Raw genomic sequence first — 10,943 nt, 5'->3', positions numbered from 1 at the left:
ATCATAGTACCTTTTCCCGTGTTGCATCGCCAGCAGACATCGCTACAATTTTTATTCATTTTTGCTATTCTTTCAGGTGTTAAATACAATCTATGTTGCATTTTAAGGTAATTTTCTTTCAGTATATAACAAAAGGGAAAAAAGGTAATTTTCTTTTTTTCCTTTTTCAATTTAACTTCTCTGATGAAATTGCTCTCAAGTCCTCCTGTTAGTCTCATTATTTTTTAAAACGAAAGAACTTCAACTTTTTAGTACTGTATCTTTATTCCTTTTTTTACTCGCTGCTCCCCTAAAATGATGAGCTGTAGTGTGCAGCATTTATTTTATTTCATTTAATTTATATACCACTTGAGTGTAGAAAACCTCAATGAGGTTTACAGAAAGAATAAAACAGTAAGATTATTAGCAAAAGCAATTAAAACATTAAAAAAAAATTAAAACCAGCAATAAACTAAAAACACACCAGCTTCTCATCATCTGGGTAGGCTTGTCTAAACAAACATGTTTTTAGCAGGGGCCCAAAAAAGTACAGTGAAGGTGCCTGCCTGGTGTCAATAGGCAGGGAGTTCCAAAATGTAGGTGCAGCCACGATAAAGACTGATTTATTACAAATGCAGAACAGATATTATGGGGCACTGGTAACAGAGCCCGTTTTGCAGGTAAAAGCAATTTAGAGGGCATATATGGGGTAAGACGATCTCACAGCATTATCTACAGTCCAGGAGTAACCAAAGTGGTGCCCACTACATGTAATTGGACTGCAGCTCCCATCATTCCTGACTTTAGTTTGGGACTGATGGGATTTGTAGTCCAAACACATCTCGAATGCCCAACTATGTTGGCTATTGCTGGCCCATGCAGGAGTCAGCTGCGCTCTTTTCTGCACAGAAGGCTTTTGCAGCCCGGACAGGAGTTTCCAGGGGCTGAACCTGGAGCCTTCTGCATGCAAAGCAGATGCACTGACGCTGAGGAGCAACTTCTCGCGCGGGACAACAAGGGAGTAGAAAAACTCACTGCACCTGAAAGTGAGCATTGGAAAGTGAATGGAGGGTGAGACAAATATTTTCCTCGCCTGCGCAGGATGGCCAGAATTAGCTTCGTATTAATCCGGAGTAACTAAATCCAGAGCAGTCGTCGACGAACTACTCACTCCTCCGCATCCTCCCTACTCCCCCCCCCCCCCCAGCGCCACGCGGGCGCAGCCACCCGACGTCACTCTCCTTGGAGTTTGGGTCTGGGCCACGCCCTCTATTTCTCCGTGACTGAAAAACCGGCTTAGACTTCGAGGTAGAAGGAAACACAGGTCTTCGCTTCCGGAACTTTTGGGAAGTTTCTCTCCCCCACCAGGGTCTGAAGTGAGAGCCGTGCAGAAAACCAGGACTTTAGCCCAGGAGCAGCAAATCAAGGAGTCCCCCAGCAATGGAAAGTTATGGCCAAAAATCCGAACCAACCTCAACTCACCTTCACCTCTAGTCTGCAATATTTTCTCTAGACTACACTGCGGGGCTGTCGTATCCGATACATGCCTCCGCCAACCTACAATGCGGTGTTTTTAATACACGGTGCCACTATTAATAAAGAGCTGTACTTACTTTAGGACTATGTCACTGGTAGGACCTTTTATGTTTTAAAACTAAAAGATTATGGTTTTGCTGCTGCTGTTGTTTTGTCGAGCTGCTGGATTTCGTCCTTAATTTTTAACTGAACTTTTAAAAAGTCTCTTCTCTAAATGCAAACCCCGATATTCCCCTATCGCGATCAGGGATGTGGTCCCTCTAACTTTTTATTTATCTCTATGGTGTGTGGAGGGGGGGCGGAGCTCCGCCTCCCGCTCCCACCAAATCCGCTTTGCCGCAGTCGCGCTCTCACCGTCCGGCCTCGCCCCTTTGGGCGGGGAGAGGCGGGGTCTCCCGGGGTTCCCAATCCGCCTCCTTATAGGGGGCGGGCGGCGGGCGCGCGCGGCCCATTCTCCTCCTCCTCCTCACTGCTGGAGTTTGCGGCTCTTCCAGCCGCTGCTGCTCCGGCGTGAGTCCGGCGCGACTCCGGTCCTGCCATGGCAGTGTGGACGCGCGCCTGCAAGGCGGGGCTGGTGGAGGTGCTGGTGCGCGAGCGCTGGGTGCGGGCGCTTGCCGAGCTGAGCGGGGAGGCGCTGGTGCTCAGCTCCGACCCGGAGCCCGTCAACGGGCTGCCCAACGGCGCCGAGTGGGGGAGCCCCGTCGCGGCTGCAGCAGCGGCAGCATCCCGAGCGCGGAGCCCCGCGGGCAGCCCGGGCGGGCGGAGCGCGGCGGGCAGCGGCAGCCCGGAGATGCCCCCCTCGGCGTCCGGCCACCCGCCTTCCTCGCCTCCCGGCCGGCCCTTCTCCCCTCCGCCGGGGCTGCCCGGTGGCGCGTCCTGCTCCTCCTCGTCGCCTCCGGGCTCCCCTCCGAGCGGGGTGCGCCGGGTGCGGGTAGTGAAGGCAGAGGCAGGCGGGCTGGGCATTAGCATCAAGGGCGGCCGCGAGAACCGCATGCCCGTCCTCATCTCGCGCATCTTCCCGGGGCTGGCCGCCGAGCGCTGCGGCGCCCTCCGCCTGGGAGACGCCATTCTCTCCGTCAACGGCACCGACCTCCGCGACGCCACCCACGATCAGGCCGTGCAGGCGCTCAAGCGGGCCGGCAGGGAGGTCCTCCTGGAAGGTAAGCGAGGGATTCTGGTGGGATGCGCTCTGCACGCGCTCAGGGGGCGGCGCCGCTGCCGCTGCTTTTGGTGCCACCCGCTGCTTCCTGTTCCTCGAGGCCGGGGATGGGACCCAAAATAAACAAGGCGGGGGGCGGGTGGTTAGTGAGTCCTCGAAGCTCGCTTGGGGAAGTACCTGTGCTTTCGCTTAAATTTGGCGCCTACCTCGCAGGGTTGTGGGGAGCACAAAATGGGCACAATTCTGAACTCTTTGGTTGAATGCAAGCATTTTAAAAGGGGGGGGGGGTCCTGAGACTTGGTGTGGATGGGAACAGCTGATTTCCTGGGAGTAAAGTTTTTCTATTCTTCCTTGGGAGCTTGTCCAGAATCGTTTCCTGCACTGCTCACTCTTCCCTCACCCAAGCTCCACAGTGTGCTCTACTCTCCAAGTCTGGCCTTCGCGGGTAACTTTGCCCAGGCAATGTTGCTTTCCATGCCTCAACTCCATGCCCTGAACATTGTCCCTGGGTGCATCTGTCTTGGTCCCGACATCAAAATGATCCAACTCTCTCGGTTGGCAAGCCCCTTGGTGTAAGCAGGTGTTTTCTCAGTGTGGGATGGGCTTGTTTGGACTGATCCGTTGACTCTCGCTTTTATATTCATGAGCCCAGACTTGGTCCCTAGGCGTGGAAACAGTTTGCAGGTCTGGTTCTGCAGGAGTCATAACCAGTAAGGGTGGAGCTGCTTTGCAAAGGCTGGAGCACTGTGTGTGGTCCTGGGGGTTGTCTGACACTCTGGTTAGGAGCTAAAATAAAATAGCAAAACCCTGGTCTACTTGTCCCCACTTTCCTTTTTTTGCCCTTGACACTAGCACATGACGCACTATTGGAAAACTTTTGGATTAGTGTGGCCCAAGAGGTCAGTCACTGGAAACTGAAGCATGGAAGGCAGCAGCGTCATGGAAGTTAACAGTTCATAATGATTAAGGTTGGGCAGTTAACTAGTCGAATATGCATCAAGTATTTCTAAAGCATAACTTTAATAGAACAAAAGCAATAGAACCAGTCTGATACTTAATTACAAAAGCAAATTAGCAAATGGTGATGGTGAATTAATTTAACTTTTAAAAGAAATTGTAGTGGATTATTTTAACTTTAACGGTGTAAGTTTTCTATAAACATGAATTATTTGTCAAAAGGATTTTTATGCTAGTTTACCAGAGTCAGCCTATAGTTACATGAAAGTTTTCAATGCAGAGCAGCAATTAAAAACAACATTTTAAAAGTCACTTTTACTGAATTGGCAACTGGTCATTTCTTCAAGTGTTGTGGCTTTTTTGTGATACTTGGCAATATCTGCTCCATTAATTTGCCTGTGTGCTAACTCTAGGAAGACAGTGTGAAGGAAATGTGAGTGCGCAGTAATGGTTGGATTTCATAGGAATGCAGGGCAACTAGGCTTTTAAAACCTGAAGGGAAGAGATGGTGGACTTCCAGCTGGCAAGCAGTATAGTCAAACTCTGCAAGAGGCTTGTTTGGAAAGCAGCATCAGTTGAGAATGCCCGTCCATAATCATCTTAGCTGCCTGGTTTGTCAGACCTGTAGACAGGCTGTCATTTACGTGCTTATTTGATGCGATAGTACAGTTAATTTAACCTCGGGATAAGTTCTTTCTGGGGGGTGGGAGCTCTTGGGGAAGTCGATGGAGTGCGTACAGTTACGAAAACTTGGGGATATTTTTAAAGTGTCTTTAATCATTATGCTGCCTTGGTGGTTAAGAAGAAATGACAGCACAGGCTCCCTGCTTATGCCGGGGTGTGATTCTGTCACTTGAAATGTGTATTTTGGAAATGTGAAGTGGAGGGGGAGAAGGTTTGCAGATGACTGACTGTGCCAGTCAGTGGGAAGTGCTGCTGCCACCTTCTGTGCCAGTGTAAACAGTCGTGTTTTTAAGTGCCCTTCGTTAAGGAAAAGCTGGTGGGAGGAGAGTGTTGCTCCCAAGCTTTGGTTCTCAGCGGTGGGGGAGGGTGTGTGTTTTACTTCTTGTACATCTGCGCCTTTTGTTTGCCCTGTGGCTGGGACCTCAGACCACACAATGGAGGTCAGAATATACAGTATGTATACTAGTGTAGGTTGGTTAGTAAATGTCACTGGGATTGGGTGTCCATCCTGGGCTGAGCAAAGCCAGTTTTAAATTCCCTCTCATGCCTGAAGCTCCATGGGTGACCTCAGCCTAACCTACGTTGCAGGTTTGTGAAGGAGGTGAGCAGGCCACATGTGTCCCTTTAGAGGAGCAGGGCCTTGTGCGTTGTGGCACAGCAGATGTGAAATTCCTTCCCCCTATACATCCAGCTGCCCCTACGCTATCTATTGTTAAGCACCAGATTAAAACACACCAGTTTTTCTCTCAGGCTTATGGTTTTAACTGATTGCTGCTGGGTTGCCTAAATTTCTGATTTCTTGATATTTTGCTTTGCTACTTGTTCTATGTTGTTGTTTTTGTGGTTCTCAGGGTGGCTTAACAATCCCTCTTCTCAGGCAACTTTTGACAACCCTAGTTCTGTGAGGAGAATAGGGGTCTCCTACAAACTATCAACGCTCTTGACAAGCTACAGTTTCCAGGATTCTCTGGAGGAAGCTATGACTGCTTAAAATGGTATAATATCGCTTTAAATGTATAGAAGGGACCTCATTGATCCTGTTTGTACATAACACTGTGTCAAAGCATGGCTTAGTGCAAATGAACAAAGCGTGGGCTTTCAGAGAGGAACCTACGATCATTTTGCTTCTGTCTGGTCGTTTTGCGGCTGTGCTAAGATGAGCCACAGTTTGACTTCAGTGTCCTCTGAACCTGGGCTTGTGGTTTAGCTCTCTCCAGAGAAACCACTAACTGAAACCAAGGTTTGTATTCGGGTTTACAGCTCCAATGCTCCGTAGTAAACATGGCTTCTGATGAGGCTGAAAGGAGATTAGAGCTCTGGTCCCAGTTCAAAGCTCTTCTGGGTCTCATCACCATCCGTTGATGGTGCTGGTCCTGGGCTCAGCTGCTTCTGTGTTCCTACTTCTGTGTTTCTGCCATTTCCATTTTCACAGCTGAAAGGTGTGTGGGCTTGGAACAAGCTGTGTTTCTTCCAGATATACCCCATGCTGTGTGTTTCCTTTCCCCGAGAATATGCAAAAGCAGAATTTTGCGGGAAATGTTCAGAAGGCTTCTCCAAGCAGAGACTTTCCCTTGTTGCTTAGCTTTAGTCTCATTAGAATTGACAACATCTAGGCTAAAATTAAATTGGAGGAAGAAAGGAAAATCTTAGACCTTACCCAAAACCATGACGTGCAAAATCTGTCTATGTTGATGCTGCCAAATGGCTGAAAGAGACTGAGATAGAGATCCTATAGGATGAGGGGAGTGGACCAGCTATAGCAGGCATAGGCAAACTCGGCCCTCCAGATGTTTTGAGACTACAATTCCCATCATCCCTGACCACTGGTCCTGTTAGCTAGGGATGATGGGAGTTTTAGTTCCAAAACATCTGGAGGGCCAAGTTTGCCTATGCCTGAGCTATAGCCAAGGCCACAAACATATAATTACCGTACTTTCTGGTTGTAACCCACAAGCTCTACCAGCATCCAGCCAGATGAAAAGGATCTGCATTGCTTTCCAGCACTGATGGTGCTTAGTTTTTGGAGCCAGAGGTCCAGATTCCAGCCAGGCAAAGGCTCTTAAGGGCTCAGAGCAGTACTAGTGACCTGGGAAGAATCCGGAGGGCCACCTAGAGACATGGAGGGCCACATTCAGCCTGTGGGGCAGAGATTCTCAGCGGGTTTTGCCTCCCAAAAAGGAAGCATATAGATACTGCTTTAGCCAGGAAGTTTGTGCTCCCCTTAAGTGACACTTGAAGCTCCTGAGAGCTATTTAAAAATACCTCCGGATGTAGGAGGGACCGGACAGCTAAAAACCTGGCAAGAGTTCTAACCTTGTGGCAATCCCAAATTTAAGAATCCATTTCGGAAAAGAAGGGTGTGACTGCAACAAGGAAGTTGGTAGGCCTACCAGTGTTTACATGGTTGGATAAAGCCTGGTTGAAGTGGGAGGGATGCTCTAGCTGCGACTGCAGGAGATTGTGAGATGGGGGTTTGCCTTCTTGTGCCAAAAAGTGCTGTGAGGTTGGAGCCTGACCCACCAGTGTCCCAGCTCTCCTCTCCTAGCCCTACTGGTGCCAGATTGAACAGCTGCTTTGGCTTTTGCTGAGTCAAATGCAGCTTTCCCTTCTCTCTTGATGAGTGGATATGAGTCAAGCTTAGCGTTCTCCTGGGAGCAAAGGGTTAGTTATGGGTTGTTATCTTTTTGGGGTGGGGGACCTTGGAACAAACAGTCCCTCAGCTTCTGCCCTTGTCCCAGAACTGACTTGGAAAGAAAAGTGGCTTCCTCAGCTAAAGCTGATCTAGCCATCTCCAACCTGGCGCCCTCCAGTTTTTTGGGACTACAATTCCCTTTAGCCTCAGCCAGCAAAACTGTATGATGCTGGGGCTGCTGGGAGTTGTAGTCTATTTGGAAGGCACCAGGTTTGGGGAGGCTTGGCTATTGTCCCTACTTAGAAATTACCTCCAGGGCTCCCAGACCAGTATCTGGCATCCAGCATCAGCAATGGAGGCTTTTTCTAAGCCGGGGTAGGCAACCTAAGGCCCGTGGGCCGGATGCGGCCCAATCGCCTTCTCAGTCTGGCCCGCGGACGGTCCAGGAATCAGCGTGTTTTTACATGAGTAGAATGTGTCCTTTTATTTAAAATGCATCTCTGGGTTATTTGCGGGGCATAGGAATTCGTTCATCCCCCCCCCCCCAAAAAAATATAGTCCAGCCCACCACAAGGTCTGAGCGACGGTGGACCGGCCCACGGCTGAAAAGGGTTGCTGACCCCTGTTCTAAGCTATCGCCAGAACCCCTCCAGCTCCTTTCTCCCTTTTATGCTCCATAGAAGCATCTGGTCTTCATCCTATGCAAATAGAACCAAAGGGCTGGGTTGGGCAGAGCACTAGCTGGGACTAAGGCTTCATTGGTTAGCCCAAATAACAGCACCCTGGATCTACCTTTATCCTGTTCAGAATTTCCTCCAGGGCCTTTTCCATCTTCCTCAGCACTGCCTTGCTCTCCACTAACTTTCTCAAATACATCCTGGGTTAATTAGATTTCAGAAGTCCAACTCTGTGTCCTCTGGCCATCCCTCCAGCATGCTTGAGTATTTGTCTTGTTATTTTTCCAAACCCTCCTTGCCTCTTGACCCTAAATACAGCCACTCTCTGGAGGCTACTTTAAACTCCCAGCTCTTAATCTCTTGTGATATTTACATATTTTGCCTTCTGGCATGGAATAATCAGGTTGCACTTTTCATTCCCAAGGTTCCTCCCCCCCCCCCCCGGCCTGTGGGTGGGTGGAATAACACACTTCACAATGGGATGTCCTTCTCAGGCTATTTTTTGCTGCTGCTTGAAAAGTTGGTCAGCTGTTCCTGCAATCATTTCCTGAAACTACCAGTCGCCTGCCTCTGGAGTCTTTGCTCTGGCATGGAGCATTTCAGCTTTGGTGAAGAAGGGAACATTTAACTTTGTGACCTTGTTAGAAAGCAACTTCTGGACCAGTGTGCTAGTTGGTCCACATCTGGTAGCCAGCTGTGTAGCTCATTTTAACTGCTGAGGCAGCAGTGCTTTCTACTCAGTTTGAATTGTGCACAGAGGAAATGGACTTCCCTCCTCCCTCTCCCCCATCCAGGTTCCCTAGTTTGCATTCAGCCACCCATTCTCAGAAAAGGAGAGGAGCAGATTAAAGGTGGAGGGGGATGAGTGTAATCCTGGGATAAGCCCTCTGCCTCCAGGAGGCTAATATTAAACACTCGGTCTCCCTGCTGTGGCTCTCTCCAGCCTTGCCCTGGCTGCTGAGCTGTTTGACCAAAGAGAACTGTGTGCTGGGGATTGGTGAAGCTCAGGTTAACCAGATCAGGCTCCCCCCCCCCTTGACTCTTCCTTTTTGACATACTGACTTCTGTCATTGGCTTGCCTCTGTCTAATGTATATCTCGCTGCCTGCCCCGTGGGACATTAAATGCCAAGATAGATAGGAAGGGCAAGCCAGCAGCTGCATGAGGATTACCCTTTAATACACCCTTGGGCACGAGCTGCATGATTTAGCAGAGCAGCCAAATGCCAGGCGCTGAGTGGGCACAGTGTTCTTCCTGTCAAGCTTCCTTCTAACATCTTTGCCCACCTTGAGCTCTCCTAGTATCACACTGGGGAGAGATACGGGGATGTGGCTACAGCTTGGCTGCAGAGCATGTTTCCAAAACTTGATTAAGGTGGGTGTGGGTGTAGAAATGGTGGTCCATAACTATATGATGCTTGGGCATCCTCTTCTCACACATAGTCTTCTAGCTGGGAGGCTGCTGAGAGCAATGGATAGGACTTGAGACTTTGCAGAAAGTTGTCATGTAGAGCCCGGGGGCCCAAACAGATGTAAGGTAGAAGGGGAGAATCTCCTGGTGGTTTGGGTCTTAGTTTTTAAAATTATTAGTTTAAATACACCGGGTGTGGACCTTTCTCCCCCCCCCCCAAGCTGTTTTGAGGTCTGCTGGGATGAAATTCAGACATGAAAACCATACCAGACAGACCCTGCTTAACTTTGCAAATGTGCTAGCAGTTTTATTGCTGCGGTGCTCTGATATAGGTACATCCCACCGCCACACTCCCAGTGGTGCATAGCTTTTTATGGAGATGGGAGAGGGGTGCTATATTGATCTCAGAAAACAACATGGCACAGGCAGAAGGTTCAAGATGCACATTCTCAATTGTCATTGGAGCCCTTGCAGCTCCATTGAAGCATTAACACTCCATGGTTAAAAGTCTGGAGGATTTGCTGCTGGCTTCCGTGCAGCACTCCTGTTTGGGCTCCTAGAAGAGGAAGCCTTTGTGCTTCTGCAAGAGGAGAAGGGGCTTGGTTCCAAGTGTGCCCCGTGCCCTCCTTAAAGCAACTGGCATTCTCCTTGCATTATGAAGGTGCTGAATGGGCCCCTCAGTGGGGGCTGCGTGGTCCTCATAAGCAAGCTGGCATCACCCAAAAGGTTGGGAGCAAGAGCCAGGGAGAAGGGGAGGCAGCTGGGCAAACACTCCACCTCCCTCTTGCAAAGACGGTGGGAAAGTCTGTGCTGGAGCCAAAACCCTCCACCTCGAAACAAAGCCAATGATTCTGCTTCACGGTCTCCGAATGTGGCCGCGGCCTGTTTTCCGTTAGTTGCGCACATTGTCTATTGTGCCCAGGCGGGCCTGGAAAGAGCGTGGCATACTTAGCTGCTGTTTAATGGGGCTTTCATGAGCTTTGCTGGAAGAGAGTTTGGAGTGAATGAGACATTTATGGCTCCTTTGAATTGCCACTAACCGGACATAAACAGTTGTGTTGTCTTTTGCTGCCTGCTGTTTGCTTCCCCCCCCCCCCCGTCTTAATTTATTGTGGGCTGGTGGGTGTTCCCAGGCTGAAATTAGTTTCATAACTTTGCGTAAAGAGTATATTGGATGCTGCAGTTGGACTGTGGGCTTGTCTGCTATTTGACTCAAGAGCAAGCACTCCAGAGCAGGCAGCTGGCTGTTGTGGATTCAGCTGTATTTCTGGCATAAAATCTGCTTGTTCTGAATTTGCTGGTGAAGAGTGTTGCAGGAGGAGAGTTCCTCCACACCCTGCCGAAACCAGGACTACTCAGGAGACTGTGTCTTTAATGTTTCCTCTGCTTTCTTGCCTTTTAGGGCTAAAAATGTCTTTGGACTTGGCACTGTGGCTGTTTAGAATTGAGAGACCTGAAACATCTGGGCTTTTTAGAGGCTCACTGGAGGCAGGAAGAGAGGGAAGGCACCTCCTCTCTGCTGTAACACAGGTTGTCTTCCTTTGAGATCTTGCAAGCTGCATTTCCAAAATAGAGACAGATGTGTATGTACATTAAATGGTCACCTCTTTGACGTCTTGTTTAACAGGACTGTCATTTGGACCAGCTGGTTTGGCCCTTTATAGCACTTGTGTATGAACTTTTTTATAAAACGCCTAGCTTGGCCTAGCAGCACAAACCAAAGGCATTGGGATGACTAACATCCCTGGAAAGGGCTGGACCTGGCACTTGTTGTGTGGATTGTGGAGGTTACTAAATCCTCCTGCACTTCAGTATGCAGTCTGTTTAACTGACTTTCTGTACTACCCTTTGCCGCCCTGGCTGCAGCTAATGGAAGTTGTAGTCCAAACATTTAAAGGGCACCAGGTTGG

General features: G+C 49.4%; 1 protein-coding gene across 1 annotated transcript in view; it reads left to right on the top strand.

The window, feature by feature from the left end:
• Positions 1-1,973: 1,973 nt before the first annotated feature.
• Positions 1,974-10,943, top strand: part of SNTB2 (syntrophin beta 2) — a 28,959-nt gene continuing 19,989 nt past the window's right edge. The window contains exon 1 of the mRNA XM_081017817.1: positions 1,974-2,675. Coding sequence (XP_080873943.1) covers positions 2,054-2,675 — 622 coding nt within the window. The 5' untranslated portion in view covers positions 1,974-2,053. The remainder of the gene's footprint in view (positions 2,676-10,943) is intronic.

Source organism: Podarcis pityusensis (assembly GCF_964106645.2).
Source record: "Podarcis pityusensis genome assembly, chromosome: 8".
Lineage (NCBI taxonomy): Eukaryota > Metazoa > Chordata > Lepidosauria > Squamata > Lacertidae > Podarcis > Podarcis pityusensis.
The sequence above is the reverse complement of the archived record's forward strand: the minus strand, read 5'-3'. Positions and strand labels throughout refer to the sequence as shown.